Raw genomic sequence first — 26,824 nt, forward strand, 5'->3', positions numbered from 1 at the left:
GTGTGGTGCTGGAAAAGCACAGCAGGTCAGGCAGCATCTGAGGAGCAGGAGAATCGATGTTTTGGGCACGAGCTCTTCATCAGGGATGAGGCTTATGGGTCGGGGCTGAGAGATAAATGGGGGGTGAGGTTGGGGGGAGGTAGCTGGGAAAGCGATACGTGAATGAAGGCAAGGGACAAAGTGATAGGTCAGAGGGGGCAGTGATGGACGGGTCTGGAGGGCAGTGCTGAGTTGGAGGCTTGGGACTGGGATAATGTGGCGTGGGGGGGGGGGGGGGGGGGGGGGGGGGGGAAGGGGAAGGGGGGGAAAGAAACGAGGAAGCTGTTGAAATCCACATCTATCCTGTGTGGTTGCAGGGTCCCAAGCCTCCAACTTCACACCACCCTCCGACCTGTCCATCACTGCCCCCTCTGACCTATCACCTTCTCCCTCACTTTCATCCACCTATCACATTCCCAGCTACCTCCCCCCAACCTCACCCACCCTCCTCCCATTTATCTCTCAGCCTCAACCCATTAGCCTCTTCCCTGATGAAGGGCTTTTGCCAAAACATCGATTCTCCTGCTCCTAGGATGCTTCCTGACCTGCTGTGCTTTTCCAGCACCACACTCTCAATAGTGAAGGCAGCATTTGGTATGCTTTCCTCTACTGGTCAGAGCACAGAGTATAGGAGTTGAGAGATCATGTTGCAGAGGTACAGGACATTGGTTAGGTCACTTTTGGAATACTGTGAGCAATTCTGGTCCTCCTTCCTACCGGAAGGATGGTGTGAAACTTGAAAGGGTTCAGAAAAGATTTACAAGGATGTTGCCAGGGTTGGAGGATTTGAGCTATAGGGAGAGGTTGAATAGAGCTGAAAATGTGTTGCTGGAAAAGCGCAGCAGGTCAGGCAGCTTCCAAGGAGCAGGAGAATAGACGTTTCGGGCAAGAGCCCTTCTTCAGGAATCTTATCTCCAGCATCTGCAGTCCTCACTTTCTCCTAGAGGTTGAATAGACTAGGGCTATTTTCCCTGGAGCATCGGAGGCTGAGGAGTGACCTTATAGAGGTTTATAAAATCGTGAGGGGATAGGATAAATAGACAAGGTTTTTTTCCTGGGATGGGAAGAGTCCAGAACTAGAGAACATAGGTTGAGGGGGAGAGGGGAAAGATCTAAAAGAAACCCAAGGGGCAATCTTTTTTGTGCAGAGGGTGGTGTGTGTATGGAATGAGCTGCCAAAAGAAGTGGTTTCAAAGGCATCTGAATAGGTATATTAATAGGAATGGTTTAGGGGATTATGGGCCAAATGCTAGCAAATAGGAATAGATTAGGTTAGGATATCTGGTTGGCATGGACAAGTTGGACCGAAGTGTCTGTTTCCGTGCTGTACATCTCTATGAGCCTGTGACCTGATGGTCGTGTATAAGATTACGAGAGGCATGGAGCGGGTAGATAGAAAGCAAGTGTTCTTCTTAGTTGAAGGGTCAATAACAAGCATCAATAACATTTTTAAGATGAAAGGCAGGAGGTTTACAGGGGACTTATTTCACCCAGAGTAGTAGGTATCTTGAATCCACTGCCAGGAAGGGTATTTGAGGCAATTTGCCTCATGACCTTTCAAATGTATTTGGATGAGTACTTGAAGTGTCATAACGTTCAAAGCTATCGCCTACTACTCAAAAGAGAGACTACTGGAGTTTGAACAATTATTTTGGGTCAGTCTTCATGAGGACACAAATAGCATCCCGGAAAAAGCTGTTAATCAGGACTTCAACTGGAGGGAGGAACTCAAAAAAAATTACAATTACCAGAGATATAGTACACAGTAAATTGTTAAAACTACAAATTGATAAATCCTTGGGTCCTGATGGATTTCACCCTATGCTTTCATAAAAGTGAGATAGTTAATGTTTTGGTTTTAACTTACTAAAACTCATCATATTTGGGGAAGGTTTCTTTAAATTGGGAAAAAAAATGGCTAATGTGATTTCTTAATTCTAAAAGGGAGGGAGGCAGAAAGCAAGAAACGACAAGTCAATTAGTTCAATATCTGTCATAGGGAAGCTACTATTAAGTACATTATTACGGAACACTTGGATAGGTTCAAGTTAAAGAGGTAGAGCCAACATAGTTTTGTCAAAAGCAAGTCACGTTTAACTAGTTTGGTGGAGCTTTTTGAAGAAGTAGCTATGCTGTGGATAACCAGCATTGGATTTAGCAGGCATTTGATATGGTGCCACATTAAAGGTTAATGTGCAGGGGAAAGCAGTGACTGAAGAGAGTATTGGCTAGCTAACAGGAAACTTGAGAGTAGGAATAAATAAGACTTCTACAGGCTGGCAGAATGTTCTGTATGGTGTGCTTGACCATTTATGCAAATGATTTGAGTGAAGTAATTGAATGTATGGTAGCTAAATTTGCTGATGACATGAAGATGGGTAGAAAAGGGAGTTGAGAAGTTGACATTAAAAGCTGACAAAGGGATATAGATAGGTTATGTGACTGGGAAACGATCTAGCAAATGGAGTACAATGTGGGAAAATATGAAATTGCCATTGGCCAGCAAGAATAAAAAGGTATATTATCTAAGTGGTGAGCGGTGTCTGAATGGACAAATTACAGAAAGTTAAGTGTGCAGGTAATTTCTTAACATTCATTCACAAGATGATGCTGTCACTGGCTAGGCTAGCATTTATTACCTATTGCCAAAGCACAGTTGAAAGGAGATCTGGAGTAACAAAGCTGACCAGGGAAGGAGGGCAGTTTCTTTCCCTAAAGGATATTAGTGAACCAAATCAATTTTGCTTGACAATTGACATTTTGGAAAATCAAATCAAGGTAGGAGTTTCATGGTGAATAGTAGGACCTTAAAGAGTGCAGAAGAACACAGGGCCCTTGGAGTTCAGGTTCACAGTTCTCCGAAAGTGGAGTCACTGGTAGACAGACACGGTAGTGAAGGCGGCTTTTGGCATACTGGCCTTCATCAGACAGGGTACTGAGTATAGAAGTTGAGAAGTTATGTTGCAGTTGTACAGGGCATTGGTGAGGCCGCACTTGGGAGTACGTGTTCAGTTGTGATCACTTTGCTCTTGGAAGGATCTTATTAAACTGGAATGAGAGCAGGAGAAATTTACAATGATGTTGCATTGGACAAGCTAGGACATTTTCTTTAGAGCATAGGAGACTGAGAGGGGATCTTATAGAAGTCTAGAAGATCATGAGAGGCATGGATAGGGTGAATGCACTCAGTCTTTTTCCCAGGATTTGGGAATTGAGAACTGGAGGGCATCAGTTTAAGGTTAGCTGGCAAAGAATAAAAGGGAATCTGAGGGACAAGTTTTTGGGTAGTGTGTACATGGAATGAGCCGGCAGAAGTGGTTGAGGCAGGTACATGAACAACATTTAAAAGGCATTTGGACAAATACATAGATAGGAAAGGATTAGAATGATATGGGCCAAGTGTAGGGAAATGGATGGACATTTTGGTCAGCATGGACCAGTTTGGGACAAAGGGCCTGTCTCTGTGCTGGAGGTCTCTATTACTTTATCATTAGATTCAATTCCAGATTTTAAAAAAATCCAAATTCTACCTGCTGTGGTGGGATTCAAACCCTGATCCCTAGAAGATTATCTTAAATGTTTTATGTTCTATGAGTTTCTCTATTGATAGCCTAGGTATTATCACTGGCCTATCATTTCTCCTAAGAGAAATGAGGTAAGTTAATATAGTGATGGTTTATTGTGAGGAGAATTGAATGCGAGAGAGGTTATGCTTCAGTTTTACAGGGCTTCGTGAGGCAGTTTCTGGAATACCGTGCACAGTTTACTTAGGGAATGACGTTAATGCATTAAATGAAGTTCAATGAAAGTTTATTAGAATAATAGCTGGAATGAGCAGATTACCTGAGGAAGCAAGGCAAGAAGGCCACATCCTACAGAGTTTAGAAGAGACTACTCCTAAAGAGTCAGAGATTACTTAATTGAAACATATAAAATCCTGATAGGCCTTGAACAGGTGGATGTGGAAAGAATGTTCCCTCTTGTGGGAGAATCTAGAAATAAAATCAGAGGTCGCCCTCTTCAGACAGAAATAAAGGAATACAATTCTCTCAAAAGGCAATGGATGCAGAATCTTCAAATAATGCAAAAGCAGAGATAGACAGATTCTTGATTACCAAGAAACGAAAGATTATCGGTGCCATGCAAGATTGTTGAATTGAGGTTAAAATAGATGAGTCAGGATCTAATTGAATGCGGAGCAGGCTTGAAGAGCTGAGTGTCCTATTCTTGTTCTTATATTCAATCTTTTGGACAAGCCTTAAAAGTCCAAGTCAGACTTCACTGAATGGTCATCTTGATTTCAAAATCGACAGCAGTTCGTTAACCCCCAAGATGTTAACGGTGGGCTTGGACTGATGATGATGTCTGCCATAAGTCCCAAAGCACCATAGGGCTGCTCCCTTATTAGAGAGAGAGATGACTGGTGGTGGTTTAGCCTGAGGATCAGGCAAGGGGGGAGGTTGAGAAGATTCATGGTTACCTCAACCACTACAGGAATTTAATCCACAATGATGGTAGTAATCGAAAGTATTTTTGGCAGATGCGATCAAGGAAAACCACAAAGCATTTTATAAGTATATTAAGAGCAATAGGATTACGAGAGAAAGAGTGGGGCCTTTTACATACCAAAAGGACAACCTCTGCATGGAGCAGTAGACATGGGTGAGGTCTAAAATAAATATTTCTCACTGTATTCATAGAGGAGAAAGACATTGTAGCTGGGGATTTCAGTCAAGAAGGTGACATTCCAGAACCTGCTTAGTAAAGAGGACATACAAAGGTGCATAAATCCCCAGGGCTTGATGAGATGTACCCCAGGCTAAAGGAGAGACTGCTGGGGCCTTGGTGGAGATATTTAATACTTAGCTGGCCACAAGTGAAGTATGAGATGACTGGAGGATAGCTAACATTTCTTTTGTTCAAGAAGGGCAGAAAGGATAAGCCAGGTTTAGTCTTAGGTCAGTTGTAGGGAAATTACTGGAAACATTTCTGAGGAGCATGATTCATCAATATTTGGAAAGGCAGGGGGGATTCATCAGGGATTAACAGCATGGATTTGTTGGATGGAGATCTTGTCTGACTAATTCAAGTTTTTTGAAAAAGTATCTAAATATATTGATAACGGTAGTGTTGTTGATGTGGTTTGCATGGACTGTAGTAAGGCCTCTGACATTGTCCCAAATGGAAGGCTGGTCCAAAAGTTAACAGCCCATGAGATCTGAGTCAAGTTTGTAAACTGAACCCCAAATTGATTTGCAAATAGGAGGCAAAAGGTGATAGTGGAGGGTTCTTTCTGTGTTTGGAAGCCTGTGACCAACAGTGTATCACAGGATCAATGCTGGGATACTTGATGCTTATGATGGACATTGACAAGTTGGATGTGAAGATAGAAGATATCAGTGGTAAGTTTGCAGATGACATGAAAATTGGTGGTATTGTTGACAGTGAGGATGGTCTCAGGTTCCAGTCTGATATCGATTAGCTAGTAAATTGGCTGAGCAACGGGAGATGGAATTTAATCCCGATAAGCATGAGGTGAAGAATTTTGGGAGGTCTAATAAGAATGTACACAATGAATGGTAGACCCAGAGGTTCCTACTGAGGAACAAAGAGACCTTGATGTATAGATCTACACAGGTAGACAAGATGGTGAAGGCAGCATACCGACCATTAACTAGCCTGGACACAGAATATAGGAGCAACTAAGTCTTATTGCAACTTCAAGAGCATTGGTGATGGTTCTGGCTGCCACAATATCGAAAGGATGCAACTGCACTGGAGAAGGTGACGAGGAGATTTGTCTTGGATGAACAGTCTCAGTTAAGAGGAGAGGCTGGAGAGATGGGTTTATTTTCCAGGACCAGGAAGCTGGACGGGGATCTGATTCAGGTATACAAAATTATGACAGGCTCAGATAGAGTAGATAGTGAACAGACCACTTGAGTTTAAGGTGAACAGCAAGTAGTTTAGAAGAGATCGGAATTTTTTTTTAAAATGAGAGGGTGGTAGAAATATGGAACCTGCTGCCTGAGAGATTGGTGGAAGCAGGTACCTCTCCCAACATTTAAGAAGCATCTGGATGAGTACTTAAAATGCCAGGACATAGTAGGCTATGGACCAAATGCAGGTAAATGAGATTAGTGTGGTTTGTATTTATTGGTCAGCATAGACCTGGTGAGCCAAAGACCCATTTCTATTCTGTATGACTGCTCTACTCAAGGTAAAAACAATGACTGCAGATGCTGAAAACCAAATACTGGATTAGTGGTGCTGGAAGAGTACAGCAGTTCAGGCAGCATCCAACGAGCAGCGAAATCGCTGCTCGTTGGATGCTGCCTGAACTGCTGTGCTCTACTCAAGTACAGGCCATTTAGTGGTTGGAGTGAAAAGGAGCGTAGTAGTGGTCAAGAGCCATTCAGACAGGGTATATATGTATACATACAACACTAATTTAAAGGAGAAATCAAACTTCACAGGAAAAGGAATACATCTGCTGCTTGAAAAAAGAAAATCAGAGTAGTATTAAGATAAGAGAAGTTTAGAATATTGCTTAGCGCTGTAAACTTGAGAATCGGGGATATGTATGAAACCAGCAAAGAAGGACAGAGGGAGAAAATGGAATGAGAGAGTAAATCAGCAAGAAATATAAAATATACTCCAATGTCTTCTATGAATATGAGAATGGGAAAGGAACATCAGCAGTAATACTGGTTCGTCAAAGCCAGGACTGAAGATAACTGAAGAATGGTCACTGGGCATGAAACTTTCTCACCACAGATGCTGCCCAATGTGCTGGGCTTTTCCAGCAATTTCTGTTTCAGATCTCCAGAATCAGCAGTTCTTTCTTTAAATTAAGTTGACATCCTATCAGGTAAAACATTAATTGAACAACCAAGTGAGAAACTTCAAGTAATTAATATTTGCAAAGTAAAGTTTGCAGAAAACTTAACGGAGTGGAAGGCTGAATATCTCAAAAACACCCAAATTCTCAAAACGAGATGGGCAGAGAAAGCCTGATTGTGACCTTCTAAAATTTCCTAGATAAAATTTTATCTCTCTCTCTCTATATATATATTCAAGACATAGTTGGACGGGTTTTTGCATGGAAGGGGAATTAAGGGTTATGGGAATATCGCAGATAGGAGGAGCTGAGACGATGGATAGATTAGCCGTGATCTTAACGAATGGTGGAACAGGCTCGACGGGCCAAATGGCCTTCTCCTGTTTCTATTACTATGAAACTATGAGTGGCTAGATTGGAAGGAAGCAAGTGTAATACTGCTAGTCAGGTTTTGAGATGAAAAATGATTGGTGTGGGGTAGAGGGAAAGAATTACAAACAGGGCATAAACCAAGGATAAAGGCCACTGCGGAACCACAGACCATCCATGCAGTGGACCCATGCCTCAGTTAAATCCCTTTCCCACATAGTTTTGAGGTATTCATTTTTTTGCTAAGCAATATTACAAGAAATTTACTTCCAGAATACCTCTGTAACTGGATGCTATGAATACAAGAACGAAGAGGAGCTGTTCCTTCACTCAGACTATGGATGAACTACACACCTTATGTGGAGGCTCCCTGTGAAAGTAAGTGACTGTTTCAGCTTCAGGGCCCACAAGTGCCAAGAGATGTTGCATCTTTTTCCGATCTTCCAACTCCCTGCAATTACCAAATTTGACAAAATGTCAGCATGACAACAAAGAGCTTTGAGATTATTCAGTTCTATTTTCAGTAGGATATGGCTAACTTGTGATAGACTTTTCCATTCACATCTCCCTCTAACTACAGTATTGCTTTTTAGTAGATCTTTTACTCCATCCAATTACAGCAATTTATTCAAAGCCTGTTTCTCACCTGATTTTTAGCCGGTCATTTTCAGCATAGAGTCTCAGTGCGTGCTCACGTTCCTGAAAAAGGTAAACCTGCATGTCGCTAAGAGCTTTCTGCAGCTCCTCAATTTCCTCTTCCCTCTGCCGCATCTCCCATTGGAGTTTATGCTGAGAAAATAAAAACACCACAAAACATTAGAATACTTAAGCACAAAACAGCTCCGAGATTGAGACAAAGGTCAGCAACGCTAATCAAGAGTTAGTTAAGCAACTGTTGGTAAAAATGAAAAGTCAACAAATTCATGCATCATAAGCATTGTGACATCTTTGATTTTTGTCCTGGAGCTTAATATTGCAAGCTATCATATTCACTAAGAAATTTCCCATTACTGACTGAAGAATCCATAACAGTACAAAAACAGCCATCAGTATTTTAATTGATTCTTACTAAAAAAAGTGTCCAATTTGTTCAACGCCCCTAGACTTTCTCCAGAGCCCTTTCAATTACGTAGACACTTTCAAAACAGAATTGGCTATGAAAATTTGATTCATTATCCAATCTCTCACTCTATTTGTTGATTTGGCCAGACTGTCCCTGGTCTCCGCTTGGACGAAAGATTGCTCCTTAGCCAATGGGAGCTCTTCCTGAGTCTCTCTCTCACTACCTCTCTCCTCCACTGACTTCCTGCCTTCCTGTCTCTCCAACCGACTTTCTCCTTCTCTCCCTCTCTGTGACTGGCTTCCCCGCTCTCTGAAACAGTTTCTCCTGAATTTGGTCCATTTTACACCTTGCCAAATTCCATCATCTCATTTTCATGTCAGTTTCCACAGCACATGCATACTGATACCTTCAACTGATCAGATATTCAATACATACAAAGCTGTTTTTTTTCCCTTTAAAATTGCTTCGCAATTAGAATCATGCATTTGCTTTGCTGCTATTTTGCATTAATGTCACCTTCCACCTGAATATTTCCATATTACTTTCATGTTAAACCTATCAGACCTGGGTCTCATGTAAGGTGAGCTGATTAAAACCCTTGCTAATTTTTCATTATTTTTATTTCACTCATATCAATTTTAGTTTGGAACTGCGAATGATGAGCCGACCTTTGGACTATAGGCAGCAGCTTGGGCTTGTATTTGAAACAAAAAGGACATATAAGCTACTGTTTGTTTGCTAGGCAAGGCCTGGAAGTTAATTCTTGATCAAAATGTTCCATAGCTTCTTCCATGGGGAAAGCAACATGTCTCACCAGATAGCAGAAGTTTTGCAATGAATGAGGGGAGACCCTGGGAATTCGTGCTAGCAAGTCTGGGAGAGAACAGGCTGGTCAAACAGAGGGAATGGCTAGAGAGTTTGAACTGTCTTTTCTTTAAAGAAAACCCTTTTTTCTCCCCAAGGGAAGAAGTTTGACTTTTGATAGTATAACATGAAGATTTGAAAGCTCCCTGCTTCACTTCCTATCAGTCATTAACAGAACTACAAAAACTTCCTCAAAGTGAGCCGAAAAGGTTGCCTCGATCAATGACTTCAGAAAATCCACAAGAAACAATCATGTATGCCTGGGAAAGGATGCATAATTGGATTCTTTGGAACCTTCTCATCAGACAAATAATTAAAATATTATAAGCTGAAATACTGTACATTCCAAATTTCCAAATTCATATATTAAGTAACTTTCTTCAAAATACTTTTAAAAATGTAAATACCTGTAATATATTGAATGGGCAAATTTCTGTTATCTACAGGACTAGAGATTAAAGACAGGAAAATGGAGTTAAACTAAATTTTTCTGTCAGCTTGACAAGTTGTGCCACATGATCTAGTTAAGTTTGCCATGTTCTCATATTTGATGTTTCTATAATTAAGGATAGAGTGGCTGTGCAGTTGCAAGAAGTTCCAGCTTAGATTCACCCTGAAATTGTAAAAGGTGGCTCAAATCTAACAAAATCAATTCAATTTTGAGGACATAATTCCAGTAGAAGAGCAAATATCAATAGCATTAAAGACAGAGATTTCAAAGGACAGTTGGTCGACTGGATGGACAGGTGACAGATAAAATTCAATAGGATGAAGTGAGAGATGATGCATCTTGGTAGACAGAACATTGTCTGTTCCGTCCTTCTCCAGAGGAGCAGAGACACCTCTATATATATATTATATATATGTGCATCAAACATTAAAAGTGGCAGGACATGCAGTAAATAAAGCATGCTAGGCTTTGTCAATAGAGACAGAGAGAACAAGAGCAGGGAGGTGGTGCTGAATTTGTACGTCACTAATTAAAACTCAGTTGGGGTTTTGCATGTGATTCTGGCTGCCACACTTCAGGAAATATGTGAATAAATTGGCGACAGTGTAGGGCAGGTTTATAAGAATTGTTCCAGAGATAGGAAACTTTAGTTATGAAGCTAAATTTGGAGAGGAAATGGCTCAGAGCAAATTTGAAGCAGTTTGTAAAAATGACAACCAATCTGGACTGAGTAAATAGGAAGAAACATTTCCTCTCATACAGAAATGAAGTATGAAGAGGCAGAGATTTAAGAAGATTTGCAAAAGATGCAAACGTGATCTGAGAAATGTTCATTCATAAACAGTTAGGGTATGAAAAGCACTGTTTGGAAATGTGATGGAGTGAGGTCCAATTCGGACATTCAAAACAACACTGAATAATTATTTACGTTTAAATAATGTGCTGCATTAAGAAAACAAAAGGAGAACAGTAGTCATGCTTATTAGGAGAGCCAGTACTGACATTGATAGCTGGATTAGTGGTGCTGGAAGAGCACAGCAGTTCAGGCAGCATCCAACGAGCAGCGAAATCAACATTTCGGGCAAAAGCCCTTCATCAGGAATAAAGGCAGTGAGCCTGCAGAATGGAGAGATAAGCTAGAGGAGGGTGGGGGTGGGGAGAGAGTAGCATAGAGTACAATGGGTGAGTGGGGGAGGAGATGAAGGTGATAGGTCAGGGAGGAGAGGGTGGAGTGGATAGGTGGAAAAGAAGATAGGCAGGTCGGACAAGTCAAGGAGACAGTAACTGAGCTGGAAGTTTGAAACTAGGATGAGGTGGGGGAAGGGGAAATGAGGAAGCTGTTGAAGTCCACATTGATGCCCTGGGGTTGAAGCGTTCCGAGGCTGAAGATGAGGCGTTCTTCCTCCAGGCATCTGGTGGTGAGGGAGTGGCGGTGAAGGAGGCCCAGGACCTCCATGTCCTCGGCAGAGTGGGAGGGGGAGTTGAAATGTTGGGCCACGGGGCGGTTTGGTTGATTGGTGCGGGTGTCTCGGAGATGTTCCCTAAAGCGCTCTGCTAGGAGGCGCCCAGTCTCCCCAATGTAGAGGAGACCACATCGGGAGCAACGGATACAATAAATGATATTGGTGGATGTGCAGGTGAAACTTTGACGGATGTGAAAGGCTCCTTTAGGGCCTTGGATAGAGGTGAGGGAGGAGGTGTGGGCACAGGTTTTACAGTTCCTGCGGTGGCAGGGGAAAGTGCCAGAATGGGAAGGTGGGTCGTAGGCGGGTGTGGACCTGACCAGGTAGTCACGATAGGCCAAATGGTCTCCAATCATACTGTAAAAATTCTGTGATTCTGAGTGGGTGAATATCAACACTGATAATTGTGAAGTCAACCATTTTGGTGCAGTACAGGATTTATCCAAGTATTATTTAAACAGTTTGAATTTAAGCCTGTGGAGAAGTTAGAGATTTAGAAGTCCATACAAAGGTCATTAAAGTGTACTAAGTAAGATGCAAAAGAAAATCAGAAATATTTTAATGGAATAGTAGCCTTTTTAATGAGAAGGTGAGATTATCATGCTGCAGAATGTTTAACCCTTGAAGTATTGGTAAAAATGAGCAGAAATAACAAACCAGGTTTGTATTCTTGTGAATATAGAAGCCTCTGCAATTGTTAGCTTGAAGTTTTCAAGATTTTGAAATTATCAGGATAAAGACAGAATGTATTTCCTGTGAGGAAGAGGTCATGAAGATGACAATATAACTTTAAAGTAAGAGTCTGTTAATTCAGAATAGTTTATAAATCTTTATAGTGTAAAAAGAGGCCATTTGGTACATTATGTATGTACCAGGTTTCCAAATACTATTTCACTTAGCATCATCCACCCACCTTCCTCTAACACTCCACATTTTCCATTTTCACATTCTTGTCTGATACTCTTTTGAAAGCCTGAGTGATCCTGTCTCCACCACACACTCAGGCAGTACATTCCAGACCCGAAACACTCATTGGGTGGAAAATAAAATCACTTTGGCAAAGTATTTTCAATCTGTGCACTCGTTTTTGTGATCCTTTGATGAATACAGCAAATATCTTCCTATGTACTATTTAAACCCTTTTGATTTTAAATACAATCTCTAAGCTATCCCCTTGTTGAGGAAGACAGTCTTAACTTGTCAGACATGTCTTAGTATCATCCCTGGAAACATTATTGCAAATCTTGCATGATCAGATGGGTTGTATCCCAGGCTGCTGTGGGTGACAAGGAATGAAAACATAGGGGTGCTGACCCAATTTTAAGTTCTCTCCATGCCACTGGAGAAGTGCCAGGGAGCTGGGAGACAGCTAACGTTGGTCACTTTTCAAGGAAGGTGATTAAGTTAAACCAGGGAATTACAGAACAGAGAATCTTATCAGTGGTGAGGAAACCAATGGTGCATTCATCTCCATTTAGAGAAGTAAGATTTGATCAGGGATAGTCAGTACGACTATCAGAGGAAGGTCATTCCTGACAAAGCTGGTAGAACTTTTCAAGGGGGTGACCAAGTGTTTGGATGAGGGTCGTCCAATTGATGCAGTTTATATGGATTTTTAGCAAAGCCTCTGATAACAAAGGTAAAAGCACAAGAGATCAAGGGTAACTTGGCAACTTGGATCCAAAAAATGGCTTAGTGAAAGAAGGCAAACAGTGGTGGTAGAACGATATTTCTGTGACTGAAGGCCAGTGTCCAATGGTGAACAATGAGGATCAATGGTGGATTCCTTATTGTTCATGATATATATGTATATATAATGTAAATAAGAGTGTGGATCAGATAAACAGTCAGTTTGCATATGAAACAACAAAGAGTCAGATGGTTGTCACTGAGGAAGAAGATCTTGTGTTAGTGGAGGACATAAATAGTTTGGTGAGATGGACAGATCAGTGACAGATGAGGTTGGACCTGGATAAACAACTCTGGGGTGATGCAAAGTTTATAAAATGATGAGAGGCACAGATAAGCGAGCTTTGAGAAGATTTGTAGCTCAGGTTGAGGTTCTGGATGTAGGTTTGCTCGCTGAGCTGGAAGGTTCATTTCCAGATGTTTCGTTTCCTTTGGCGATGTCATTTTCTGTTCTTTTTCTCAGGCAGAAAACTAGCCACCAGATACATGAACATCAACGAAACACAAAACGACATGACCCTCTCTCACTAGCATCCTTACATCCAGATAAGGAAGGACACCACTTCAACACATCCATCCTAGGACAAACTAAACACGAAAATTCCTAGAAGCATGGCAATCCAACCAGAACTCTATCAACAAACACATCGCGTTAGACCCCATCTACTACCACCTGAGAAAAAGAAGAGGAAATGACATCCCCATAGGAAATGATGTCACTGCAGGAAATGACATCACCGATCCAAAAGAAACCCATACATATAAACAGAAAGCAGGACTTATCAGCAGTGCTTTGCCTGGAGGTCCACTGAAGATGTTCTGGATTAGTGGTGCTGGAAGAGCACAGTAGTTCAGGCAGCATCCAAGGAGCAGCGAAATCGACGTTTCGGGCAAAAGCCCTTCATCAGGAATAAAGGCAGTGAGCCTGAAGCGTGGAGAGATAAGCTAGAGGAGGGTGAGGGTGAGGAGAAAGTAGCATAGAGTACAATGGGTGAGTGGGGGAGGGGATGAAGGTGATAGGTCAGGGAGGAGAGGGTGGAATGGATAGGTGGAAAAGGAGAAAGGCAGGTAGGACAAGTCTGGACAAGTCATGGGGACAGTTACTGAGCTGGAACTAGGGTGAGGTGGGGGAAGGGGAAGGGGAAGGGGAAGGGGAAATGAGGAAATTGTTGAAGTCCACATTGATGCCCTGGGGTTGAAGTGTTCCGAGGCGGAAGGTGAGGCGTTCTTCCTCCAGGCGTCTGGTGGTGAGGGAGCGGCGGTAAAGGAGGCCCAGAACCTCCATGTCCTCGGCAGAGTGGGAGGGGGAGTTGAAATGTTGGGCCACGGGGCGGTGTGGTTGATTGGTGTGGATATCCCGGAGATGTTCCCTAAAGGTAGAGGAGACCGCATCGGGAGCAATGGATACAATAAATGATATTAGTGGATGTGCAAATAAAACTTTGATGGATGTGGGAGGCTCCTTTAGGGCCTTGGATAGAGGTGAGGGAGGAGGTGTGGGCGCAAGTTTTACAGTTCCTGCGGTGGCAGGGGAAGGTGCCAGGATGGGAGGGTGAGTTGTAGGGGAGCGTGGACCTGACCAGGTAGTCACAGAGGGAATGGTCTTTGCAGAAGGCGGAAAGGTGTGGGGTGAGAAATATATCCTTAGTGGTGGGGTCTGTTTGGAGGTGGCGGAAATGTCGGCGGATGATTTGGTTTATGCGAAGGTTGGTAGGGTGGAAGGTGAGCACCATGAGCGTTCTGTCCTTGTTATGGTTGGAGGGGTGGGGTCTGAGGGCAGAGGTGCAGGATGTGGACGGGATGTGTTGGAGGGCATCTTTAACCACGTGGGAAGGGAAATTGCGGTATGGTAAAGAAGGAGGCCATCTATTAGAACAAGGGAAGTCAAGAAAGACAACTGTATCAATGAAGCAGAAAACTCAAAAAGGGATCATGCTGTAAGGTTGAGTGAAATAGTAGTTGATGGGAAGGGTGAAGGCAGTAACAAATTAAAAATACTATACATGAATGCACAAAGCATGAGAAATAAGATGGATGAGCTTGAGGCTCTTTTGGAAATTGTCAGATACGATATTGTGGGGATAACTGAGACGTGGCTTCAAGAGGACAGGGCCTGGGAAATGAATATTCAAGGCTACACGTGTTATCGTAAGGACAGACTGACGGGCAGAGGGGGTGGGGTGGCCATGTTGGTAAGATACCAAGTTGGTAAGGGATGATATTCAGTCCCTTGCGCGGGAGGGGGGACCTAAAATCAAATGATGTAGAGTCGGTATGGGTACAGCTGAGAAATTCTAAGGGTAAAAAGATCCTCTTGGGAGTTATCTACGGCCCCCAAACAGTAGTCTGGATGTCGGATGTAAGTTGAATCAGGAGCTGAAATTGGCCTGTCGCGAAGATGTTACTACAGTTGTTATGGGGGATTTCAACATGCAGGTAGACTAGGAGAATCAGGATGGTATTGGACCTCAAGAAAGAGACTTTGTGGAGTGCCTCCGAGATGGATTTTTAGAACAGCTGGTGCTGGAGCCTACCAGGGAGAAGGCAATTCTGGATCTGGTATTGTGCAACGAACCAGAATTGGTCAGGGACCTTAAGGTGAAGGAGCCATTGGGAAGTAGTGACCATAATACAACAAGCTTCAATCTGCAACTTTGAGAGGGAGAGGGTACAATCAGAAGTGACAATATTTCAGTTGAATAAAGGGAACTATGGAGCTATGAGGGAGGAGCTGGCCAAAGTTCAATGGTGCAATACCTTAGCAGGGATGACCGTGGAGGAACAATGGCGGATATTTCTGTGTATAATGCAGAAGATGCAGGATCAGTTCATTCCAAAAAGGAAGAAAGAGCCTAGGAGGAGGCATGGGTGGCCGTGGCTGACGAGGGAAGTTAAGAAACATATAAAGGTAAAAGAGAAAAAGTATAACGTATCAAAGATAAGTGGGAAAACGGAGGACTGGGAAGCTTTTAAAGAACAACAGAGGATTACTAAGAAGGAAATGTGCAGAGAAAAAAAATGAGATACAAAGGTAAACTGGCCAAAAATACAAAGGAGGATAGTAAAAGCTTTTTTGGGTATGTGAAAGGCAAAAAAATGGTTAAGACGAAAATTGGGCCCTTGAAGACAGAAACAGGGGAATATATTACAGGGAACCAAGAAATGGCAGAAGAATTGAATTGGTACTTCAGATCTGTGTTCACTGGGGAAGACACAAGCAATCTCCCTGAGGTAACAGTGGCTGAAGGACCTGAACTGAGGGAATTTATATTTGCCAGGAATTGGTGTTGGAGAGACTGTTAGGTCTGAAGGTTGATAAGTCCCCGGGCCTGATGGTCTACATTCCAGGGTACTGAAGAAGGTGGCTTGAGAAATCGTGGATGCGTTGGTGATTATTTTCCAGAGTTCGATAGATTCGGGATCAGTTCCTGCAGATTGGAGGGTGGCTAATGTTGTACCACTTTAAGAAAGGTGGGAGAGAGAAAGCAGGAAATTATAGACCAGTTAGTCTGACCTCAGTGGTGGGAAAGATGCTGGAGTCTATTATAAAGGATGAAATTATGACACATCTGGATAGTAGTAACAGGATAGGTCAGAGTCAACATGGATTAATGAAAGGGAAATCATGCTTGACTAATCTTCTGGAATTTTTTGAGGATGTAACTCTGAGGATGGACGAGGGAGATCCAGTAGATGTAGTGTACCTGGACTTTCAGAAAGCTTTTGATAAAGTCCCACATAGGGGGTTAGTGAGCAAAGTTAGGGTGCATGGTATTGCGGGCAAAGTACTAACTTGGATTGAAAGTTGGTGGCTGATAGGAAACAAAGGGTAATGATAAACTGCTGCATTTCGGAACGGCAGGCAGTGACCAGTGGGGTGCCGCAGGGAATCAGTGCTGGGACCGCAGCTTTTTACAATATATATATATTAATGATATAGAAGATGGTACTGGTAATAACATTAGCAAATTTGATGATGGTACTAAGCTGGGTGGCAGGGTGAAATGTGAGGAGGATGTTAGGAGATTACATGGTGACCTGGACAAGTTAGGTGATTGGTCAGATGCATGGTAGATGCAGTTTAATGTGGATAAATGTACGGTTATCCACTTTGGTGACAAGAACAGGAAGGCAGATTACTACCTAAATGGAATCAATTTAGGTAAAGGGGCAGTACAAAGAGATCTGGGTGTTCTTGTACACCAGTCAATGAAGGTAAGCATGCAGGACAGCAGGTAGAAGGCGGCTAATAGCATGCTGGCCTTCATAACAAGAGGAATTGAGTATAGAAGCAAAGAGGTTCTTCTGCAGCTGTACAGGGCCCTGGTGAGACTGCACCTGGAGTACTGTGGGCAGTTCTGGTCTCCAAATTTGAGGAAAGACACTCTGGCTATTGAGGGAGTGCAGCGTAGGTTCACGAGGTCAATTCCTGGAATGGCAGGACTACCTTACGCTGAAAGACTGGAGCGACTGGGCTTGTATACCCTTGAGTTTAGAAGACTGAGAGGGAATCTGATTGAGACATAAGATTATTAAAGGATTGGACACTTTGGGGGCAGGAAACATGTTTCCGCTGATGGGTGAGTGCCGAACCAGAGGACACAGCTTAAAAATACGGGGTAGACCATTTAGGACAGAGATGAGGAGAAACTTCTTCACCCAGAGAGTGGTGGCTGTGTGGAATGCTCTGCCTCAGAGGGCAGTGGAGGGCCAGTCTCTGGATTCATTTAAGAAAGAGTTGGATATAGCTCTCAAAGATAGTGGAATCAAGGGTTATGGAGATAAGGCAGGAACAGGATACTGATTAAGGATGATCAGCCATGATCATATTGAATGGTGGTGCAGGTTCGAAGGGCAGAATGGCCTACTCCTGCACCGATTGTCTAAGAGTCATGCTTTATACAACCTGTTGTGCTACACGGAAAATGTGTGTGTATATACCTCTGTTTCAATGCTATTATCCCCAGTTTGAGTTACAGCCTTTATTTTATATCTCTCCATGTTTTTCCTAATAAAATGAATCACTTATCATTTGTCTATCTCAGACTAAATCTACACATCCTGTCTACACATTTGTTTCCAACTTTCAGGAGTTCTACACCAGATAACGAACACATTTTCATGCAAAAGTTGTGGAGGTGCAGGTGTTGGACTGGGTTGGAGAAGGTCAAAATTCACATGACACTAGGTTATGGTCCAACAGGTTTATTTGAAAACACAAGCTTTCAAAGCCTTGCTCCTTCTAGCACCTGTAGGAGGTGTGAGGCTCCAAAAGTTTGTTTTCAAATCAGCCTGTTAGACTATAACCTGGTGTCATGTGATTTTGACCTCATACAAAGGTGGTAGAAGTGTGAAGTTTTCACCCACAAAAATCAGTTGATGCAATTCTAATTCTGTGATCAATAGATTTTTGATTGTCATGTGCAAAGAAGGTAAACCAATGCAAAGCAGGTGGACACAGTCAAAGACAGATCAGTTATGATTTCATTGAATGGTAGATTCTGGTACAAGTAGCAAAAAGGTATATTCCAGTTCCTATTCTCCAAGCAGAAAAACTGCTGTTTCTCTAATCTCTTCACACAACTGGAGTCTTTAATCCCTGTGGGTAATCTCTGCTGTATTCCCTGGAAACCTTGGCAGCTGTACCTTGCACTAAACTGATGTACAGGCACATATATATTTCCCATTCATCTTTACTTGAAGATTAAATGCACTTTGTCTCTAATTGCAGTGATTCTGCACTTATAAAATGTGACAGAAATAATCAATTTGATTTAAATAGCCCTTTGACTCACTGGTTATCTTGAGCCAAGAATCAGTTGAAACGAGTAATCCAGAACCCCAAATTAATTCATTTTGAAAAGAAAATCTGGAATAAAAAAATTACTTGTGACCATGTAACCAATTGCTGTAAAAACCCATCTGGTTCACTAATGTCCTTTCGGGAAGCAAATCTGCCCTCCTTACCTGTCTGTTCTACATGTGAGTCATATAGTCATACAGCACAGACACAGACGCTTTGGTCCAACCAGTCCATGCTGAACATAATCCCAAATTCATCTGGTCCCACGTCCCTGCTTCTGGCCCATACGTCTCCACACTTTTCCTTTTCATGTACTTATCTAAGTGTATTTTAAGCATTGTAACTGTTCCCAACTCTGCTGCAATTTCATTACTAGTTACTAGGATTATTACCACCTAATCCCCAATGCTGCTCTAATGGAGTTCCAATCTGTTAAATTGACTTGAATAAATTGATATAAATCCCAGATGTAATCTTACGCATAGGACAGCACCTAGGGACAGCAGCAGAGAACAGAGATTTAAATTGCTAACTCCGGTTTGATTAAACGTTTGCACCATCCTTCAAGTATTACGAAATGTTTCAGCATCTTTTGTTTCTTTTAGATATTTCTAACTGTTTAAATATTTGACATTATTTAACAATCCTTCATGAATGTGGGTGAGGGGCAAAAGTGGGTAAAGTGGCATCTAGATGGGATAGTATTGGGCAGGAATCAGGTCAGCAAATTGGGGTGAGTTGGTTAGGTTGTGTTGGGACACAGAGGTGTTGCAGGCAATGTTGAGCACATGTGAGTGGGAGAGTGTTGGAAGGTGGAATATCAGTTTTAATGGTAGAGTTGGAGCTGATTTTAATCCCGCTTACATTTTGGGTAACTGTTCAGATCAGCATGTTGGTAACCCCTCAAAGTTTCCAACTTATCTTTGGAGACATTTTTGGAAAGATCCCAGCTGATTGCCTTTTGGTAGTTTAAACTTGACGGATTATTCCAGTGTAGTCAGGTATATTGAGATTTCAGCATGGTCCTGATGTTCATCTCCTGTCTAAACTGCTAGAATGGTTGCCTCCTTGGCAAAAATATCTGAACCAGTAAAGGAATTTTAGATGTACTACACTGGGAATGAAATCTAGCATATTACACTTAAATTTGCCCTGGAAGGTGCTTTGCAATCTTGTCTATTGAGGAGCCAATCACTGTGTTTGATGAATAAATATAGAATATTTGTCTGGCAGCATTGAAGAAATCTTGCAGTTTGACAGATACAATGCTGCTCCTACTCCTTGCACACCCACCTGCTCTTCATATGTGGCCTTATAGCTGTCTAGTCTTTTTAAGAGGGTTTCATGCTCTTCATCAAACTCTGCAATCTTTTTACGGTAATACTCAAGCAGCTCCCGGGAAGGACGGAGGAAAGCTAGGCGCTCATTTACTGACGGAATCGGCGGGGAGCCATCTGTTTTAGGATCCTGTCGTTTTCCTGTATAAGCTGAATTACGGCCCATTGCTGACCTATAAGGCAAAAAGAAAATATTTCTCAGAATGATTCTTGCTAACTAACCATAATGGAAATGTGCTCGCAACAGTTCAAAGTAGTTAGTTAGTAGGAAAGGTATGCTGTGCTGCCATAGTATGATATTCAGCCCTATAACATTCAGGACCGATGGTTAATTTAAAAAAAAACTTCAGAAGAGAACAATAACTATTGAAGCATATTGGTGAAGGATGGCACAAGAGGCTGATCAAAACTGTGGCCCAAGGTTGAAGGCATAATGTCCACTCTCAGTCCTATTGGGCAAGTTTGGCAAGGGGGTAACACCCAGCTCTGGAGAGATGATATTTACCCACAGTTTGGGAGTAGAAGTGGGGTTTTTTTTTGTTCCTTGCCCCAGACAGTGACACAGGGTATTGACTGCTGGTCCCAGCATGGGGCGGGGTTAGGTGTTCATCCCCCTCCAGTGCCCTTTGACATCTGTCCCCTGGTCTGAGGCGGAGGGTGGGAGTATTTACCACATGGCCACACTCCCCGGCTGAAGAAGGGGCTTTCTGCCTCAGTGGGCTGAAGGAGGAGCTTAGTTGCACTCGGGCATTATTATTTTCCCCAGTTACGGGCTGGGGGTTATTGAATCCGGGCTGAGGTGAGGGAGGGGGATAATTTCCCCGCCGTCCACAGGTCAGGGAGGGGGGCTCTCGGCGATGAAAGGTGTAAGATTCTGTCGCAGGGAGTGATCCAGGAGGGAGTTGGGTACTCTCCAGGGGGTGGTGGAGAAGGGTATTCCTCAGGTTGAAGGCGGGTATGTCGGAGGAGATCTCCTTTCGCCACTTACCCGCTCCTGCGCGCGCCGCCAGCGTCCATCCGGGTCTCCTTCAACAACAACAACAACTGACATCGACACCCCGACCACGCTCATCTCCGATTGGTTCATGAAATATCAGACGATCCAATCAGAGACACACACACTCAGAATCCCTACAATGTGGAAGCAGGCCATTGGGACCATGAGGTCCACAGCGACCCTCAGAAGTGCATCCCACCCAGACCCATCTCTCCTATCGTTGTAACCCTGCATTTCCATGGCTAATCCACCTCACCTACACATAACCGTGATTTGGAGATGCCGGTGTTGGACTGGGGTGTACAAAGTTAAAAACCACACAACACCAGGTTATAGTCCAACAGGTTTAATTGAAAGCACTAGCTTTCGGAGCGACGCTCCTTTACGGGATGAAGGAGCGTCGCTCCGAAAGCTAGTGCTTCCAATTAAACCTGTTGGACTATAACCTGGTGTTGTGTGATTTTTAACTTTGTACACATAACCGGACACTATTGACAATTCGGCGAAAGTGGGTACTGCAGATGCTGGAGATTTAGAGTCAAGATCAGAGTAGTGCTGGAAAAGCTTAACAGGTCAGGCAGCATCGGAGGAACCCTGGTGAAGGGCTTTTGTTCGAAACGTCGATCTTCCTGCTCCTGGGATGCTGCCTGACCCACTGTGCTTTTCTAGCACTACTCTAATCTTGACAATTCACCTAACCTGCACACATTTGGACTGTGAGAGGAAACCAGAGCACCTGCTGGAAACCCATGCAGACACTGGGAGAATGTGCAAACTCCACACAGTCAGCTGAGGGCAAAATTGAACCCAGTTACCTGGCACTGAGAGGCAACAACACAAACGACTGAGCCACAATTAGAGAGAGAGAGAGAGAGAGGCAGAAAGAAACTCAGTCCAAGAGAGGAAGAAAACCTCACTCAGAGAGAAACTCAGAGAGACAGAAAACTAGAGAGAGGGAGAATTTCAATCAGAGAAACTTAGTCAATGAGAGAGACAGAAGAAAAATCCCATGCAGAGGGAGAGAGAAAAGAAAACCTAGGCAGACATAGAAAAACCCACGCAGGGACAAAGAGTGAAAAACCCAGTCAGAGATAGAGAGCAACACAGTCAGAGAAAGAAAAAAGCTCAAGTCAGAGAGAGAAAGCCAGTCACAAAGAGAGAATCCCATTCAGACAGAGAGAAACATGTTTCAAGAGAGAATCCTGGACAAAGAGAGAGAGAAAAAAGTCAAGATGGAAAGAGAAAGGGAAACTGAGTCAGAGAGAGAAAGAAACTCAGCGAGAAAGAGAAGGCCAGTCAGACTGACACAGAAAGAGGGAATTCAGTCAGAGAGAGAGAAAGACAGGAAAAAAAACCCATGCAGATAGAGACCGAGAAAAATAGTCTCAAGCAGAGAGAGAGACAGAGAAACCCATGCAGGGATAAGAGTGAAAAACCCAGTCAGAGAACGGGGGAGAGAGAAAGAGAGCACAAGAAAGAAAGGTACTCAGTCAGAGAGAGAGAAAAATGCAGTCACATAAACTCATTCAGAAAGAGAGAAAAAGGCATGGAGGGAGACAGAGAAAGAAACCCAGTTAGAAAAAGGGAGTCAGAGAGAGAAAAACTCTCACAAAGAGAAAATCCCATTCAGAGGGAGAGGGAGAGAAAAAACGTTTCAAGAGTGAAATGCAATCAGGGAGAGACAGAGAGAAAAAAAATCAGAGAGAAAATCTCGGTCAAAGAGAGACAGAAACTGAGTCTGAGAGGGAGAGAGAATTTCAGTCAGAGAGACAGAAAAATATGTGCAGAGAGAGAAAAAAAAATACACAGAAAATCACAATCAAAGACAGACAGAAACAGTCTGAGAGAGAGGGAGAACTTCAATCAGAAACAGAGAGAAAAACACAGAGAGGAAAGAGAAAAACATAGTCACATGGAAGAGAGATTAAAAAATGGAGATACAGAAACCCTGTCAGAGGGACAGAGAGAGAGAAAAAGCTCAGTCAGAGGGAGAGAGAAAGTTAAACCTAGTCAGGAGAGAGGAACAGAAAGAGAAAACCAGTCAGAGAAAAGGAGAAAAGCACAGTCAGAGAGAGAGAAAATCGATGTCCAAGAGAGTCAGAGGATTTCAGTCAGACAGAAAACCAGTCACAGAGACAGGATCCTGCTCAGATCAGGGAGAGAAAAAAAATTTAAAATAGAGAAACTCAGTCAGAGAGAGAGAGTGAGAGAGAGAGAGACTGAGGCAGAGAGAGAAACTTAATCAGAAGAAGAAAGTGAGTCAGAGAAAGAGAAAGTCAGCCAGAGTAAGATAAACTCAGAGAAAGAGAGAGAGGGAGAGAGAGAGAGAGAGAGAGAATCTCAGCCAGTCAGAAAGAGCTAGAGAAACTCACTCAGTCATCTGCAACATAACCTCCTTGCTCTTATAATCTATACCTCAACTGGTAAAGGAACATTTCTTGTATACCTTCTCAACAACCGTATTAATCTGAACAACCACCTTCATCACCAGCACTCCAAGTTCTCTCTATTCCTTTGAGATTCCTGGTGTCCTGCCATTTATTGAGTACTCCTTTGTCTTGTTGCTTCTTCTAAAATGCATCACCTCACACAATAAAGCTAAATTCCATCTGCCACTGATCTGTCCATCTAACCAATTCATAGATATTCTCCTGTAATTTAACACCTTCCTCCTCACTGTCAACCACCTGGTCAATCTTCACAAACTTTCACCACCCCCAGCCTCTGATATTCTCATCAATCCTGTAATCCCAAAAATCAATCTGGTAAACCTTTGTGGCACTTCCTCCATTAATTATAGATGAAGCGGGAAAGCCACAGAGGGGACAGAATTGTTAAAATGTGTGTCCAGGAGAGCTTTTTAACCCACCACATTGAAACTCCTACAAAACAGGGGCAATGCTGGGCCTAATTTTAATTAATGAAACTGGGCAAGTAGTCAACATTATGGTAGACATGATGTGGAGGAGCTGGTGTTGGACTAGGGTGGGCACAGTTAAAAATCACACAACAGCAGGTTATAGTCCAATTAGTTTATTTGGAAGCACTAGCTTTTGAAGCGCTGCTCCTTCATCAGGTAGCTGTGGAACAGGATCATAAGACACAGAATTTATAGCAAAACATTACAGTGTCATGCAACTGAAGTGATATATTGAACAAACCTAGATTGCTGTTGAGTCTTTCATCTTTTAGAATGGGTTGCAGGTTTTGCTTCATTAATATATAAATCCCAGAACTTCTTATAAGTCACATTCTCGAGATAGCTTACGGTTTTATTAAAAATGGTGACATCTCAGCTCAGACAATGCATTAAAAGTGTGAGGTTAGAGTATGTCTGTATCCCAATATTGTGTCAGACTGGTTCTATTTCCAAAGTAGGAATTTATAAAATATCACCTGGATTGACTGCCTTCACTGACTGCCTGCAGGCTGTGCATTTTTTGAGCAAAATAGAATGTACAGTATCTGCAAATATAATTCCACAAATGCAAATTCACCCCATGGAGTGTGTGCCTGCATGAGAAAGAGTATGTACGTGCATGTGAGTGTGTCCTGGTTGAGGCCATCCTCGGGGGTGTTCCCTCCCAGTCGGGGAACACTATAGTGTTCAGGGACATTCGGTCTTGGACCTTCAGGTGACCATCGTCCAAGGTGGACATCACAGACTGGCCGAGCAGAGGCTGATCTGTGATCCAAGTTCGCGACCCATCAGGATGCTCTCAACTGGGACCTTGGGTCACAGGTCTCCATTTTGCGAAACTTCCTTCCACTACTACTCTCTGTCATCTGTTGCTCAGCCAGTTCTTTATCCATCTAGCTAAATTCCAAAGTAGGAATTTATAAAATATCACATGGATTGACTGCCTTCACTGACTGCCTGCAGGCTGTGCATTTTTTGAGCAAAATAGAATGTACTGTATCTGCAAATATAATTCCACAAATGCAAATTCACCCCATGGAGTGTGTGCCTGCATGAGAGAGAGTATGTACGTGCGTGTGAGTGTGTCCTGGTTGAGGCCATCCTGGGGGGCTAGTACACCTGGACCCCATGCGACTTCACCTTCTCCATCAGCCTACCATGGGGAACCTCATCAAACACCTTACTGAAATCCACATATATAACATCTACAGCTCTTAACCTTATCAATTAACTTCGTCATTTCCTCAAAGAATTCTATTAAATTGGTAAGACATGACTTCCCTGCACAAAACCATGTTGTCTATCACTGACAAGAACATTTTCTTCCAAATGGGAATAGATCCTATCCCTCAGTATCTTCTCCAGCAGCTTCCCTACCACTGACGTCAGGCTCACCGGTCTATAATTACCTGGATTACCCCTGCTACCCTTCTTAAACAAGGGGGACACCATAAGCAATTCTTCAGTCGTCTGGGATCTCACCCGTATTCAAGGATACTGGAAAGATATCTGTTAAGGCCCTATCTATTTCCTCTCTCTCTTCCCCCAGTAACCTGCGATAGATCCCATTCGGACCTAGGGTCTTGTCCAACTTAATGCCTATTAGAATACCCGATACTTCTTCCCTCCTTATGTTGATTTGACCTGGAGTAATCAAATGTCTATCCCTAACCTCAACATCCCTAACTTCAACATACTCAACGAGTGTATTATTGGCTTGTTAATGGGGGTATTTTCTGAGCTTGCTAATTTCTCTGTCCTTGAGCAACAAGGCGAAAGCTACACTGTGCTTATCCTTATCTTGAATTATTGTAACATGTGGAATGTAAGCAAAGTTGTTTGTATCATTGTATAAGTATCGGCTGACTGTTGAGCTCAAGAGAGTGCTGTGGCACAGTGGAGACTGTGTGGCTGCCTCTCTGTGAATTCATGAAAAATAAAGCTTCTTGAAACAAGACTCGAAACCTCAAACTAAGTAACTTTCTCGACAGAATCCGGCGGCGTCGGGCAGGATCCCAATTAATACAGCACGGTGGCACAGTGGTTAGCACTGCTGCCTCACAGCGCCAGAGACCCGGGTCAATTCCCGCCTCAGGCGACTGACTGTGTGGAGTTTGCACATTCTCCCCGTGTCTGCGTGGGTTTCCTCCGGGTGCTCCGGTTTCCTCCCACAGTCCAAAGATGTGCAGGTCAGGTGAATTGGCCATGCTAAATTGCCCGTAGTGTTAGGTAATGGGTAGATGTAGGGGTATGGGTGGGTTGCGCTTCGGCGGGGGGGTGTGGACTTGTTGGGAAGAAGGGCCTGTTTCCACACTGTAAGTAATCTAATCTAATCTAATCTAATCTAATCTAATACGGGATCTGAAAAAAGTAAAGGAGGAAATAGTGGAAATAGTGCATGGGACAATCCTAGCAAAAAGAGGGACTGGTCCTAATGCTCCCCTCATGGAGGGAAAGTGTAGAGACTGTCTGGTGTCTGGCGGTGACTCCAGCTGAGCAAAGACTACTGAAAGATTGAGGTAAGATCTCAGAGAAGACTAAACGTAACAGGGCAGTGAGAGAGACTAAGAGGTGATAGCTACCCAACTGAAATAGACTTTGAGACCTTGGGGACAGAAGCGAACACCAGTGAACACTTATAGTAGATAAGTGCATGTGGTGACAATTTTTTCTCTTTTCCTTTCTTGGTGGGTGATGTCTCTTTGTAGATTACGGAAATGGGAAATCAAGGCAGCAGCCTCTCTGCGAGCCACCCAGAAGATGACCCAAAGATGGAAACGCGATCAAAACAAAGACATTGTAAAGTGATAAGATCATGACAATCGGTAGGAGACTCCATTGTTCCACTGGGAACACCGGCGGATATAGTGTTCCATGAAACACCGAGATTCCAGTATGTCATTTCTTTTTCTAGTGATCTTTATGGATGGTCCCAGGGTCGTTGGCCCTATAGAGGCTCTTTTGACTTAAGTAATATTAAGGAATGGA

The 26,824-nt window shown here is 43.0% G+C and overlaps 1 protein-coding gene across 4 annotated transcripts in view; it reads right to left on the reverse strand.

Moving 5' to 3' along the window:
• ccdc77 (coiled-coil domain containing 77) overlaps positions 1 to 26,824 on the reverse strand; it is a 91,044-nt gene that overhangs the window by 49,739 nt on the left and 14,481 nt on the right. Inside the window, exons 1-4 of one of the 4 annotated variants that reach the window (XM_072552440.1) lie at positions 20,908 to 20,963; positions 19,876 to 20,092; positions 7,896 to 8,038; positions 7,604 to 7,700 (exon numbers count right to left, since the gene is read on the reverse strand). In XM_072552440.1, coding sequence (XP_072408541.1) covers positions 7,604 to 7,700; positions 7,896 to 8,038; positions 19,876 to 20,092; positions 20,908 to 20,936 — 486 coding nt within the window. In that variant the 5' untranslated portion in view covers positions 20,937 to 20,963. Of the gene's footprint in view, positions 1 to 7,603; positions 7,701 to 7,895; positions 8,039 to 19,875; positions 20,093 to 20,424; positions 20,568 to 20,590; positions 20,879 to 20,907; positions 20,964 to 26,824 lie in introns of those variants that run through there. The other 3 variants (XM_072552442.1, XM_072552443.1, XM_072552441.1) reach the window with 3 other exon arrangements.

This window comes from Chiloscyllium punctatum, chromosome 32 (assembly GCF_047496795.1).
Source record: "Chiloscyllium punctatum isolate Juve2018m chromosome 32, sChiPun1.3, whole genome shotgun sequence".
NCBI classification, from domain to species: Eukaryota; Metazoa; Chordata; class Chondrichthyes; order Orectolobiformes; family Hemiscylliidae; genus Chiloscyllium; species Chiloscyllium punctatum.